This window comes from Zootermopsis nevadensis, unplaced genomic scaffold (genome assembly GCF_977971745.1).
Source record: "Zootermopsis nevadensis isolate Lab colony 2312 unplaced genomic scaffold, Znev_1.0 Znev_ptg000022l, whole genome shotgun sequence".
NCBI lineage: Eukaryota > Metazoa > Arthropoda > Insecta > Blattodea > Termopsidae > Zootermopsis > Zootermopsis nevadensis.
In genome coordinates, this window is record NW_028259154.1 from 4,476,154 (window position 1) to 4,489,774 (window position 13,621).

At 44.4% G+C, this 13,621-nt stretch overlaps 1 protein-coding gene across 7 annotated transcripts in view; it reads left to right on the forward strand.

The window, feature by feature from the left end:
* Positions 1–13,621, forward strand: part of LOC110835215 (Src homology 2 domain-containing protein sprint) — a 335,746-nt gene that overhangs the window by 163,042 nt on the left and 159,083 nt on the right. Inside the window, exons 1-2 of one of the 7 annotated variants that reach the window (XM_022075183.2) lie at positions 4,878–5,363; positions 7,858–8,104. The exons of 5 other annotated variants lie outside the window; for them this stretch is intronic. In XM_022075183.2, the coding sequence (XP_021930875.2) occupies positions 5,351–5,363; positions 7,858–8,104 (260 nt within the window). In that variant the 5' untranslated portion in view covers positions 4,878–5,350. Of the gene's footprint in view, positions 1–4,877; positions 5,364–6,212; positions 6,812–7,857; positions 8,105–13,621 lie in introns of those variants that run through there. One more of the 7 variants, XM_087353532.1, reaches the window with a different exon arrangement.

Sequence of the window (13,621 nt, forward strand, 5' to 3'; positions counted from 1 at the left end):
CAGGGTATACAGAATTAAGAAATCATCACAGATCTATTGGGCTGGTGTCGCCAATATGATGGCATATAAGGGCGGTATCGCACTAGGATGCCAACGGGAGGCCATGGCGCAGCTGCCAGCATCTCGGCCAAACTCAATGCATTAATTTAGTAGTCATATATCGCACCTGGCATCCGTCTGGCTTCCAACTTGGCATCGCTGCCAACCACGATGCCAAGTTCAAATGCTACTGGCATCGCTGCCACGGCCAAGGCCAAATCAACATCACATGACAGTCTGGCCAGTCCATTGTCGTCCGTGCGTGAATGTGCTTGTGTGTATTTCTGTTTCTTCCAAACGTGGATAATTTCGACACCGAAAGATTGATAATTGAAATTCATCTGCTATTGAATACGCAAACCGGGACTTGAAAAAATGAAACTGGGTAGAACTTGTGGAAATATTTGGAGGAGATTTATTTACAGTAGAAAAGAGAGAATTAGCTAAGAAGTGTTTCTATGGCTTTATTTGTGGAGCCGCTTTCCAATATGGCAACTTGATTTATAAGTTTTTTTGTTTAGCAATCTATATATCTATCTATATATCACAAATAACGTGAATTAAGAAGATGCCTGTTTTTATAATGTTTTATTAAATAAAGTTTGTTCATGTAATATTACATGTGACTTGCAAGAACTGAAATATTTCAAATTCAATAATGGTATGGACGTGCAAAGTGTGTGTATGGAGAATTTTTCTTATTTCTTTGTTACAGAATTGAAATTCACTCCAGGTATGTAGTTTTGATAAAGGTAAATCTCATTTTCTCAAAAGTGATAAAAGTGGACATAGCCCTTCATTTCGTGATCTCATAACGTTGACCCATCTGTTCGCTCGACTGGCGTCCAAAGCTGGCAGCTTGTCTGGCGTCTTTTTCTGGCAGCTGGACGCCATGGCATCGCTGTTGGTGTCGCTGCCATGGCATCCTAGTGCGATACCGCCCAAAGGAAGTTGTTTGGAGACCTTGACCGGACAATGGAGTCTCTCAGTGCTACGTCATAATTATCAATTCGTTGATATGCATTGGAATTTGAGGAGAAGACGCCAGCGACTTTGCTACCGCGGAGTGAACACAGAAATTGACATCGGCGAAGCGTAGATCCGCGGCTGAAGCTGCTCGTCCATCCGTCTCTTTCGCATGGCACAGACCAGACTGTAGTAGGGACGGAGGCTTTGTGCCCTCGGGCGAAGTTTCGGCATTGTAAATATATTATATTAGTGTGCAGTTCTCTGCAATGGAAGGGAAGGGCCATTTAAGTTAAATTAGCATGGAGGTCACCCTCTGCAGCGCCCTAGGGGTTACGAGGGTGGATATTCCTTTGATGGACCGCTGAGGACATTATTTTGTTCCGTCTTCCGGTTGTCAAGTTTGACTTGAGACAAGTCTTCACTTTGTGACATTCATTTCAGAAGTCTGTAGCTACCGTACGTATGTTACAAGGGAAGTTGACGTAGACGCTTTGTCTTTGTGCGACCATCAGAGGCGGAGGGCTCCCGTAACCCAATAGAGCGGGTAGAGTTGAGAAATGAAACGTGTATTAGACTCATCTTCGAAATGCACTCGAGGATAAGATGGTGTGCGAACGACCTGGACTGTAAAACTGTGTTTGTCAAGTGTATATGATTTTATATGTGTAATATCTGGTCATATGTATGAATCCTGTGTTATTTACGTTATGGCTTAATACGTAAAGGTCTCAGTCATTCGCATGGACGATATGTCTGTATTTATAAACGTAGTTGTGGTTGTAATTAATTTTGATGGTTCTTAAAAGGGTCCTGTGTGGCCGTGATATTCGTGGCAGAAATGTACAGGATGGCCTGCTGTCTCACGGGCAGCGTACGAAACACTGGTAAAGAGAGCAGATACGCTCTGCGTTATCAGCAAAATTAAGTGTTGATGGTGCTAATTGCAAGGGCGCACAGAAGTAGTTCAGATAAGAGCCAGTGACGTGCAGGCAATGATCGTCCTTAAGGACTTCACGACGGACAGACGCCACGACAGGACGGTTTAGGGTTTTAACTTCCGCCGTCACGTAGCAAAATTGTTAGAATTGGTATGTCAAGTATGCATTGAACATTTGATTAATTAATTCAGCCTTATTCACCCGAGAAATATTTTCTAGTAATTCGGTGTGCATATTAGGAAGTAGACTGAAACTGTGACGTGGTTGTCAGGGAGTTCAGGCCTGACGCTGGCGTGCGTAGGCCTCAATCGTCAGGGTCTACTGAAATTAATTTCTGAAATCAGTAGCGTAGGCCCCACTGCCCTCGATATCTGCCCATTTATTTATATTTATTTAGTGTTCTGTCTGACGACAGGTCCATATGAACAGGATCCTTCCATCCTTTTCTCGGACTGGGACCTGTTCATATACGTTCTTGGCAGATGATCCAGAAGTGGTTTGCCATTGCCTTCTTCTGTGTGTGAATGGAGTAATTGTTGGGATGCCACGGAGGAAAACTCCGTGTTGCCTAGACCACGGCCTTGCCCAACACAAGTTATAAAAATTCGGGCACCGCCGGGAATCGAACCCGAGACCCCCAGGATTACAAGGCCAGCGATCTAACCGCTAGACCACCGTGGATCTGCCCATACAAAGTGCGAATTCGCTAAAACGCTGAAAGTTCAGATTCTGGCAACAAATGAAATCTCGCCAAGATCGCTTTGCGTTTAAACAGTTATTGCAAGATGGTTTCCAGCATAGCTTATCAACAAAGGCAAATCATTTCGGGGTATTTCGCCCTTTCAAGGTCATTCATGCACATAGAAATACTAGGGTCGATTATAAATTAATAATTAACTACTGTAACGCCAGTTGAATGCTCAACAAAAGTCTCCTCGTTTGTTATGCAGTACAAACGACGTTGTTTTTGTGTACTCACTCAGCGATTCCGCACACTTTACTTACGAAACTATGTACAAAGACCACTGTAATGCATGCATACTTAAGTATGTTTGTTGCTTGCCTCCGCGGCTTGTACAGAATGATCAAAAAGTCATGTAACCCGAAGGAAAATATTTGCTGGAGGTTGCAGTGCGTTACAATTCGACTGGGTTAATAAACACATTATCGCTGTGACTGTACAAGAGCCCACGCCGGTTACGTCATTTGCATTTAAACAAAGTTGAAGAATGTCTTTTTTTTTAAAATATGCAACGCGTGTTCATTGTCGAACATCTCGTTCTCACTTAACTTGCCGGAATGAGTTACAGATAAAGTTTCTGATTCTCCTGTTCAAAACAGATCGACGATATCTTGTCTGAGAAACTCTTTACCGGAATGGATCAAACACGAGAAAAATAGTGAACGCTTTGGACGTCTGCAACAGTCAATATACAATACGATGAATGTTCCTTTTGTGACATTAGAACTTGTGTCATGAACGGGTTGCGTGACTATTCTTGGTTCATCGTGTATTAGTTTGAAATCGTAGACGGTTATGTGATTGCCCCGCCGTCTGGCGGCTGCGACAGTTACTAAACGTCTTCAATGGCGGAGTCACCGGAGAGGGAAGAGTTCAGAATATTCTCATTTAATAAGGCCTGTGGTCACGTTCCTCATAATTGAACATCGCGGGCGAGTAGTTAGCACCTGTGCTTCATATTTTTGGGGTCCTAGATTCAAATTTAAGCTTGGAGATCAACTATACCGATCGGTTTACCCCCCCCCCCCCCCCCCCCCCCCCTCAAAGTCCCTTCAGGAGAACACCGCGTTAGTACCTCAAAGTAGGAGACGATCTCTTCCTTTCATGGGCTCGTATCTTTTTCAATTCACTATTAGTTAGTCACCGTGACACTCAACACTGTGTTGCCGGGGTTACTGACGTCATTAAATAATCTATGAAGACTAAATTATTAAATAACGTTGTCTTTTCATTGCTAACATATTTTATTCTGAGTGTCGTGTCCGGAAATGAATGCGGTTATTCTGCGTCTCATACTGACAGGTCGTTCATTGTTGCCACTGTGATTATTCGAGTCGGGACTTGTTTCGAGAGCGCTGTTGCAACATATCCGGCTCTTTGAATTACCTCGCGAAACTGTTCTGTTACTTTCTTATATAGCCTCTGGCCAGCGAGATGGCGAGAGGAAATGGAAAGTATCAGGCGGCTGGTCCAGTTTCAGAACAATCAGCACAAGGAGACGCTGAAGCCGAGAGTCACTTCCGTTATTAAGCTCGTTAGTGGCACTGACCGGAATCTCTTTGCCGACCCAATCACTGGGAAGAAAATGTATAAAATTTCCCACCTTTTTATGAAACCCCACTCTTGATTATCGTGTTCGCCAAGAGCCCCAGTACTGGTTGATTTCGTAAAGACAGATTAATCTAATCCATGCCATCAAACTATTTCTGTGACATCCATTTTAATATTATCCTTCCGTCCGTCTCTGATTCTCAGATTGTGGGCATCTTTGTAACGTCGTAAAATTCTTTTAAAAAATGACGTCACAACATTTATAGGGATTATGGATTCAAAAGAAATAATTACCAGACGTTTTTCTGCCAAATTTTAGTGATATTGGTTTACGTCTTCTCGTTACATAACACGGATCGCTACATTTAACTTTTAACACAATATTCAGAGCGGTTTTGATTAAATCGTAATTTCCTTTAAGCGTGATTATAATAATTGGTTTTGTGTTGCATTTAAATCCTCTGTGTTTAGAGGCCTCTTAAATGACAATGATTTATGCTGTGGGTCGTTTGGCCTGACAGTAAATCCGACGCCAATTGTTGAGAGAGGAATGTGAGGTGCTGGAAATGAAGTGTGACGACAGGAGTCGATGTGGCAACATGGCAGCCGTGAGACGGTCTGTGCTGGCTACCAGAGTTACTTGCCCGTGGAGTGCTCAGCAGTGAGGACAATGGAGTGATGAGAGCGAGAAATACGAGCGAGTAAAGAAGATAATTGGTCAGTCTCTGTGTAAGCGAGCCCACGAACCAGTGAATTGGCACAGTCTTGTGGCTTAGGACACGGCGTATTGCTCTGTTGAGTTTCTGTAGGATTCTTGTGTAATTCCAGTGCAAGAGATGGTTTTGAAAGTGCCGTGGTATTTATTGTGAGTGTTTGGTGAACTTTTCAGCGTCGTACGTCTTACAAAATCTTCATGTTCTGTCTCGGTGACTAAAGTGAAGGATGAATGTCAACTCGTGTGCAGTGACATGAAGACGTTATCGTGATTTGTGGTTCGAGGTCATGGGTTTGAAAAGTTGCTGAAGTTTAGGAACGAGTTTGTCTCTTGTGGTGTCGTCATGATGGGTGGTTTGCTAGTAGCGTTGCATCCAGATAATGTTTGTAACGTCGTATGAGACAAAAAGGTAATAATCGATTTAGAGGAAGTGATCTTGCAGCTACGCGTTTATCCAGGACAGCCAGTCCAGAGCCTTACACACCCCTGATGCGTCACTATAGTTTCATTCGCTTTTTTAATATTTGTGGGCCAAAAATCTTTCGGATAAAGCCCATTATTCACGGTTGTCAGCAGATGGGGACACAATAGTTATTTGGGGATGGCAGTAATAAATCGAAACTGTTTTTTTTTTTACGAAAACACTGAAAACAGATTTAATTTCGCAATATTCAGTTCAAAATATGTCATCATCGCGTCAGATGTCTTGAAAACGTTGAGCATTACCTTTTCGGGATTTGAGCTTCTGACATCTGTGAAGATGTTGGGTTCTGAAGATCGAGACAGCGTGTGCTTTTCCGAGACTTTGTCAGGATACGCATTAACTGAATGCTACGCGACCGCCAGCAAAACGTCCCGCTTGTGAACACGCCATGTTCGCACGTGCGCAGTTTTTGAGCAACCAGGGTGACCTTGACTCGCGTGTCTCATTTTGGAGGGGGGGGGGTGAACCTGCTTGTGATTTCGTTCTGTGCCGTTGTTTAGTGATTGTTTTTGGGTTGCATTTTGAATGGCGAATTCTGTACAAGCAAGTGACAGAGTCGCTTGCCGTTGAGGCGGTAGTCGACCGAGTTGAGGACATCGCTGAATGTCGGATTGAAGTAGTGTACTTAAATCTTCATTTGTTCCTCTGAAACAGACATCAGACACTGTCGTACTGGGTTGCTGAGAGACGCAGATACGATTAAGAGAGATCAAAGACAGTTGTAACCTTTTATCTATCTATCTTTCTTCCTTTTGTTCAGTCTTCATTTCCTGCTTACATTCTTACACATTTCATTTCTTCCTCGCGTCCTTTTTCGTTTCATTGCTGCCTTCTTCACCTTTTCCTTTTGTTCCTTACTTTGCCGCCAGTCGTCGCTTCAGTCTTGGCCGCTGGCGTAACTTTCTACCTTCGCTCCCTCAACAATTGGTGAAGAGAGAAGTACTTCCTGTTGGGCCAGGTTGCACCGAAACACGAGGAAACGTCTCCCAGTGCCTCTGGTCAGTCTTCGTGTGTCATCGACGTTGTTCGGTAGTGTGTTGCGATCACGCCAGATGTCAGTGTCGTGAATGCCGTTTGTTTGTTTCTCAGTTGTTGTTAACCGAACTGCGTTCGCTGTGTCTGTGCCAAGACATGCTTGATGGGACCGATTTGCTGTTTGTTTAGATTCCGGTCAGCGCTCCGCTCCGCCGACGTGTGCGTCTTATATGAAGTCAATTTATCTAGAAATATCTGCAGCAGTTTATTTGCTGTGGACGCGATTGTATGTTGTTTTTGTATGACGTGCGTACTATTATCACTTTCTGGGAGTTTTTATGTGTGTGCCCTGTGCGTTTCGATCAAAGTTGACGTTGAATGTACCCTCTAAAACTTGTGTAAGTGAATTTAATTTTTTCTCTTCTCCGGTGTGTCTTGTATTTCGGTCTTTCCATGGCTCAGGCGTTTAATCGAAGGCTTCTCACCGTGGCCACCCTGGTTCACGCTCAGGTCAGCTCAGGTGGGATTTTTGATGGGGAAAATTTGGCAATGGGACAGGTTTCTCTCCGAATTCTTCCGTTTTCCCCTATCAGTGTAATTCCACCGAGCTTCTTATATACATATGTATTATCTGAGGCCCATTGACTACCCCATCACACAGACAGACTCACCCCATTAAATAATAATAATCCCCTTTTTACAGGTAGCTCAAAACGATATTTTTTCAATGCGCTCTGTAGTCTGCTCGCAATGAAATTAGTGAGTGTCAGACATAACTGAGGTTAATTTCTTGCACACCTGCGTACGTTTAACAAATGAAAATCGAGCCTGAAGCGACATTCAACACCGAGCGGACATTTTGCAAACTGGACACGGCAGAGCACGTGATTTGGCAGTAGAAAGTAACGTTGAGATCAGGTTGCATTGAACTGGCTACCGTCAGGTAAGATTATCGAAACTTTTACTCCGGCTGAATGCAGTGGAATCCGTGTTGTTCCCCGCGGTCAGACTTGTTCCGGTGAAAACGCAGGAGTCTTGATTTCTAGACCCCGATCAGTGCACCGAGTTTAGGCTGAGGCCCGTTTTAAACATGTTTGCTGTGCCCGGAACTATTTCATTCGATTTAGTGCAACTCTTCACATAAGAAACAGTTTTAAAGCTTCGTAAATCTTCGTAAAAATGTCTGTAATTTCGGAACATACTGTACTGCACTTTGCTCGCTATTCCGGGAATTGAATTTATTTTCGTTTGTTGTTTACTTTTGAGAGTTTTTCGTGTTCGAAAATTATTAGAAAGGCCACCAGTACGAGCCTGTGTCTGCGAGAAAGTTCTGGAATGCCTTAAACAGGTAGCCCAAGATCACTTCCTCCTGTTCCCTTCCACATTCGTCCGACTCCTTCCAAATCCTGACCTGGTTCAACTCGTATTATTAAATTCTGTGTAGGCGAAATTCGGTTACGCGCGTGCGTGATGCACCAGAGGAGCTGCAAAGCGATGGGCAGGCGGGGGGGTGTGTTCAGGAAGTTGGTGGCGTTCATGTGTACGACCTTCAGCCATGGCAAGGCCCGCAGTGGCAGAGGGCGCTCCGTGTCGCCGGTGGACGACATCCAGGCGGCGCTGGCGTCATGTGACGGCGAGGAGGACTCTGAACCGGAAAGAGCCGTGTCCATCGCCGGGACGGCGGATTCTCGGTGAGTGCACTGACGAGAGGCGTTCTTTATGAAGCAAATGTACCCCGAGTGTGTTCTGTATTTATGGAACTTCTTTCTTGCTGACTTCTTCAGGTTTGTCGGCAGATTCTTTTGAGTTATATGTAACGAAGGTTTCTAAATTCATAGATTAAAATCGTCGAGTGATAAATTGGAACATTTCGCGGCATGTTTAACGACGCTGCGTGTGGACAGCAGACGGTCAGTATTGAAGGTGACGCGTGTAGAACGCGTGGTGAGATGATAAATATACACGACATTTTGGTACGAAATGTTTAAGCAAATAACCACTTGCAAGACGTAGATGGGAAGATAATATTAAAATGTTCTTAGGGAAATAGTGCTGGAAGTCGTGGATTGGATTCGTCTTTCCCAGTTCAGATGCCTGTAACCATAATCCGCCTGAATAACACGCGGGTGTTTATCGGCGAAATGGAAGCTCATTGTGATTCTTGGGAGCCTACCGCGATAATCTTTTGTTTCCAGTCGGACTCATGTTGTTATGTATCGGCACCAAAGGCTTGCTAATAGCTGCTCTCAATGTCAGGCCCTTGCAGAAGGAAGCTGCTTGCTTCAGGCTGTCCGTAATCAGACGACCGCCTTAAAGCTGATGTTATGTTCTTGAACGACGCTGTTTCCACTGCAGAGGTTGTGCATGTGACGTGAGGTGGAGAAATGATTACGAATGAGGTATACCAGGTTCAGGAGACTGTAGACTGAGCAGAGGACGGAACACGTCACTCGGGAGTTCGTACCCCAAGGAAGATTTGATGAGGACGTGTCTTCAGCCTCGCCGATACATCGGCATCCCCGGCTTTAAGCAACATAGCTCCTTTTACGTGCTTCGTAGTGATGTGAGGAACAAACCTTGGCCTCGTTAACGCGGTAGAAGTTACCGGCCTACCTTTAACACCTGACTTTCATTTAATTAGCTTCTGGTAACCGACGAAACGTCGTTTTGAAGTGTTTTCTTAGTAAGGTGTGATAGTTACATCTGTCATATCTGCATCCACGGCCGGTGAGAGCAATTTTCCGATGTTGATTTCCTCTACATCAAACCTTCGCCGCGGTATAAATGTGTCGCTCTGTCGCCATATTTGTTAGAATCTCCGTGAGCTGTTAAGGAAGCTGCCCAATTTTTTTTTCACGTTGCAACCTGGCGCGTGAGGTGATATCTGTCACGTCTCCCGTTCGAGCATCTGATTGGTCAGGACACCGATTATCCACGTTATTAGTTGATTTCCCACGCTCCGGAGTTGGTCATCGTGGTATTGTGCAGCGCTCGCAAATTCAGAATCGTTTATCTTCTCGTTTTACAAGTGAGATGATGAAGTCAGGTTGAATAACACGCCCTTCTCTCAATACGCCGACAAACTATGTTTGTATATACCCGAGATAAGCCGGCGGAAATTGGTGATACCAACTTTGAACTACTCTGCAGTGTAAGAGTTCCCACGGATGAGTTTTTTTTTTAAACTTTGTAACTTCATCGGTTTTAGAATCATAAATTCTCCCCAGCACGCTGTTACAAAATCAGTTTCAGACCATATTCTTGCCTTCGGACTAATGTGATGAAACACTTCAGCTAGTTCCTGCATTTAAAATTATTACGCTTAAAACCCACGACGTTTCGGAGGCTGGTTCTGTCTCCGTCTTCAGGTGAGAGGTACCTACTCTGTTGGGTCCCTAGTTAGTCTCTTATCACTGGACCAGCGTCGTGACGATGGAAGAAATCCTGACAATGAATAATTTTAAGTGTAATCTACAGTCGTCAGAACCCTTTAGAATTTAATTATGTTTATACTTCTTTCATTTTCGTTTCGCGTTGTTTGTCTAAACTGACTTTACTCCTAACCAGTTCGACATTTCCCGGGCTTTCCTTCGTTTCGTCAGATTCCGGTTTAACGCAGGTCACATGAGGGTAGCTGCAGAGATCTTCCCTGAGGGGCGGGGTCGGTCTACCCTCGTCTCGAATCGAGTCTGAGCTTTGTGATAAGTAAGCTTAAGTAATTAGTGTTGTGAACTGAATTTGCATTCATTTGGAATACATACATACGTAATGTTACGTACTGATGGCTGCTAATTTAGGATAATGCGCACACCCCTTTCTGCCCTCCGGACCGCGTGTGGAGGGATGAGGTTTCTTCGGGCTCACTTTTGTGTTTTGCTTCGAACGCAGTTCCCATTTCCTTGGCGACCATCCTGTGTAGATCACGGCTCAAGACTTCTTTGCATTTACAGTCGCGAAGTTGGTACACTGCACAGTGGAAGTAGCAACGTCCCAGTACTATCGCAGTACGTTCTCATAAATCGTAATCAGTGGGCTCTCTGACAATGTCAGTGGCACTGAAGCTCCCACTCAGTGACTCCAGTTGTGGTGCCAGCACATAGCAGTCGGTTCTGAGTTGAAAACGAGGTGCTGCTTGCTACTGGCTTCTTTGAAGATGCTGTCCCCCGTTGCTGTCATCTAGAGGGCGCGAATACCCCAAGCGATAACCCAGCCCGGGGTAAAACCGGGCATTGCAAATTGGCAGTGACCAGACATCCGGTGTTGAGCTTTGCGTGTCTTTTCACAGATCGATGTCTTCTGAGGTGTACTCTTGTTCAAATTCAGCGACGCTTCAGCGGTGCTTTCTGCCTCCATCATCGGGGTAATATTTCTTATATTCGCCGTCGTGAGAGACAGAAATCTCACGATGTAGGAATTTCACTTTGGGACGTCTTGTAAGGGTTTAATATACAAATTATTTATTTTCTAAATCGTTTAATCCTTGACCTTGAAAACGCAGTTCATAACAGTTCACACATAATGAGCAGCATTTGTGGAAATCGCCCATTGGCTTGTTCTCCGTTGTTAGAAGACGCCCTTTGTGACGTCATTGATATCTGCTTGGAAGTTTTGGAACCTTTTAGTAAAAAGAAACTGCTTCTTCGACGACGTTATAAGCTGCTGTCTCGGACGTGGTTTGTTAGGTTTTGGGCAAATTTGAATTTTGACCTGCTTTGTTTCTGTCGCAGTTACCACTTCTATACACAACTGCATTCAGGCTTTATTTCCCATTTCAAATCTTGTTATCTTTCCAAAAATTCTTGATGCATTATCTTTTTCTCCTACGCAAGTATAACAACACATTCTTTCAAATACCGGTTCCTGTACTTCTTACGTCAAGGGAAAACATTCCTTGGGCATGTCAGAAAAGGAGATACTGAGAAAGATACTTCAGCCCAACAGGAAATAAGTCCCAGGGACTTAACCTCTCACAATGAGGGGCTTCGTATTTTGTACTCCTCGCCTTACTCTACCTTGACATGACGTGGCTTGTAACACGCATGAGAGGGATGATAAATGCACACAGAAGAGAATACTAAGAGTAATTGGGATGATAATATTACAACGGATCTTATGTAAGGAAACAGTGGACTTCATTCACCCACCCCAGGATGTGTTCCAGTTGTGAACACTGCGATGAACATTAGATTTTTATTAAAGAAACGGAATTTTTTGATTAGCTGAGCGACTGTTAGGTTGTAAGTTTGTTGGCGAACCTCAGAAGGAAGCAGGTGGTGCGTGGAGAAGCTTTCCCCCTGAACTGAGGAGACTAGGACAGTCGTCCGATAAATAACCTGCTCAGTAACGAGACGTCTCGGCCAGTCGGATGATTATTAGCGAAATGTTCAGAAGTGTCCTGTTTCTTGTTTGTTGTAGTTTGGATGAGGGGTGGTTTGCCGTTCATCTAACACGGCAGGGGCTTGCGCATTGTAGTTAGGCAGCACTGCAACGCTCCTTTCCCGCTCCTCTATCTGAATTCAGGGGTGTACGAAAACTGCGCCTCTCTTGAGCATGGCTGTCCGTTGGAAATGAGGACCGTTCAGTTGGTAGACACTGACCGGCGTTTCTAAAGACCTTCCTCCCCGTTCTGCAAGGTCAGGGAGTAGATTCTGTTGGTTTCATTGGCTTCACATCGTTTGCACGTACATTTAACCCCCCCCCCCCCCTCCCCCAAGTCAAGCCAATTCGTACATAAATGGACATAAGTCACAGCCGTTGCAAACGAACTTTTAGTCTGAAGATTTCTGTCTTCTGGGTTGTTGCGCTGTGTAGAACTTTTAGTTGTTACTGTACTTAATTTGCGTATTCTTAAAATTCAACACGTTGTCAAGGAGACAATACCGCCTCTGTGGAGAAACATCGCTCGGGGCCAGAAAGAAGGCAGTCGAGAGAGAATTTTTAAATACACGAAGAAAGTAAGTGAAATGAGATCTGAGGTTCTCATTGCCCCCAAGACGTTGTTGGTCCTGTGACTTGTAGGTTGACGTCAGCGTCGAGATGGAGGCGGTACGTTCCTTCGAAGCGGTGGTGTCTGCTTGCAAGTCCACACGGCGTTACTACACAGACGACGGACAGCTAAATACTAAATTAAACTTCCTGTTCTTCAAGCCACAGCCGGACCCGTCCTTCACTGTAGTTTAAATGTAAAGACTTTAGTCACGGAATAATGACGCTAATTATTAGGAGACCGATTGTTTAGTCAGGGTCTGCACCGCCACAGGACAATATGGAACAAGTTAGGAAGGGTACGAACGCCATAACAGTTCTGGCGCGTTCGGTGTAAGACTGCGTGAATGTTCGATGTGCAAATGCTCTCTTATAACCAGATTTGTCTCGGGCCTGTGACCTTTGCGTGGGCGGAACCTGAGACGATTTTCTCTGGCTCGACGATGACGTAATAATGAGGGATTCCCCCAGCTGGTTGCCAGGGGAATCCACACGCGTTTTGAAGGTTACCTCAGCTCAGATAGTCATGTCGGTTTAAACATGATTTGACCTTTAAACTTCTGATTAACTAGAATTGGAGTGTGTTTGATTAAAAGTCTTATCAGACGCTCTCGACATGTCGTAACTGGAACACGTGTTTCTGCGTCATGTTGTGGATGCGTGTAAAAGCGGCTTAGCTTACCAACTCACTGGCTTGTAGAGGTGAAATGAAGTCTGTTCAAGTTTTGTTGAAATATGCAGCTTTCGTGTTTCTAAGGTCGTTTAAGGAACAAGAGACGCTTACTCTCTACCCTAAGCGTGGACTTTTTCACGTGTCCTTCCGTCCCTGAGGGAGACGCTGTCCCAGGACTCAGATCTGTAACATATGGCGAAATTAATAAATAGTATAATTACTATGAATGTCTGCTTACAAAAGCCAGTGTATGAGAGGAGTTTGTCCGGAAGGCCTATCTTTGTAGGGGCTAAAAAGAATCTCGGCATATGCAGGATGTAGTCAAAATATTCCGCATTATAATGTGTACACATCTTTTGGGGACATCCTGTATTTGCTCGAGGCTAAACCCTGCAAGAGTCACCCTGTGCTAGCGTGAATTAGCACGACCGTTCCTTCTTATTCGTTTGTGTTGCCTTTAATTTGGTAATTAAACTTGTTGAATATTTGAACGAGGACAGTTTATTCTAAAACAAGCAAGGGGACGTTCCGTTTAATCTTCAGTGGACAT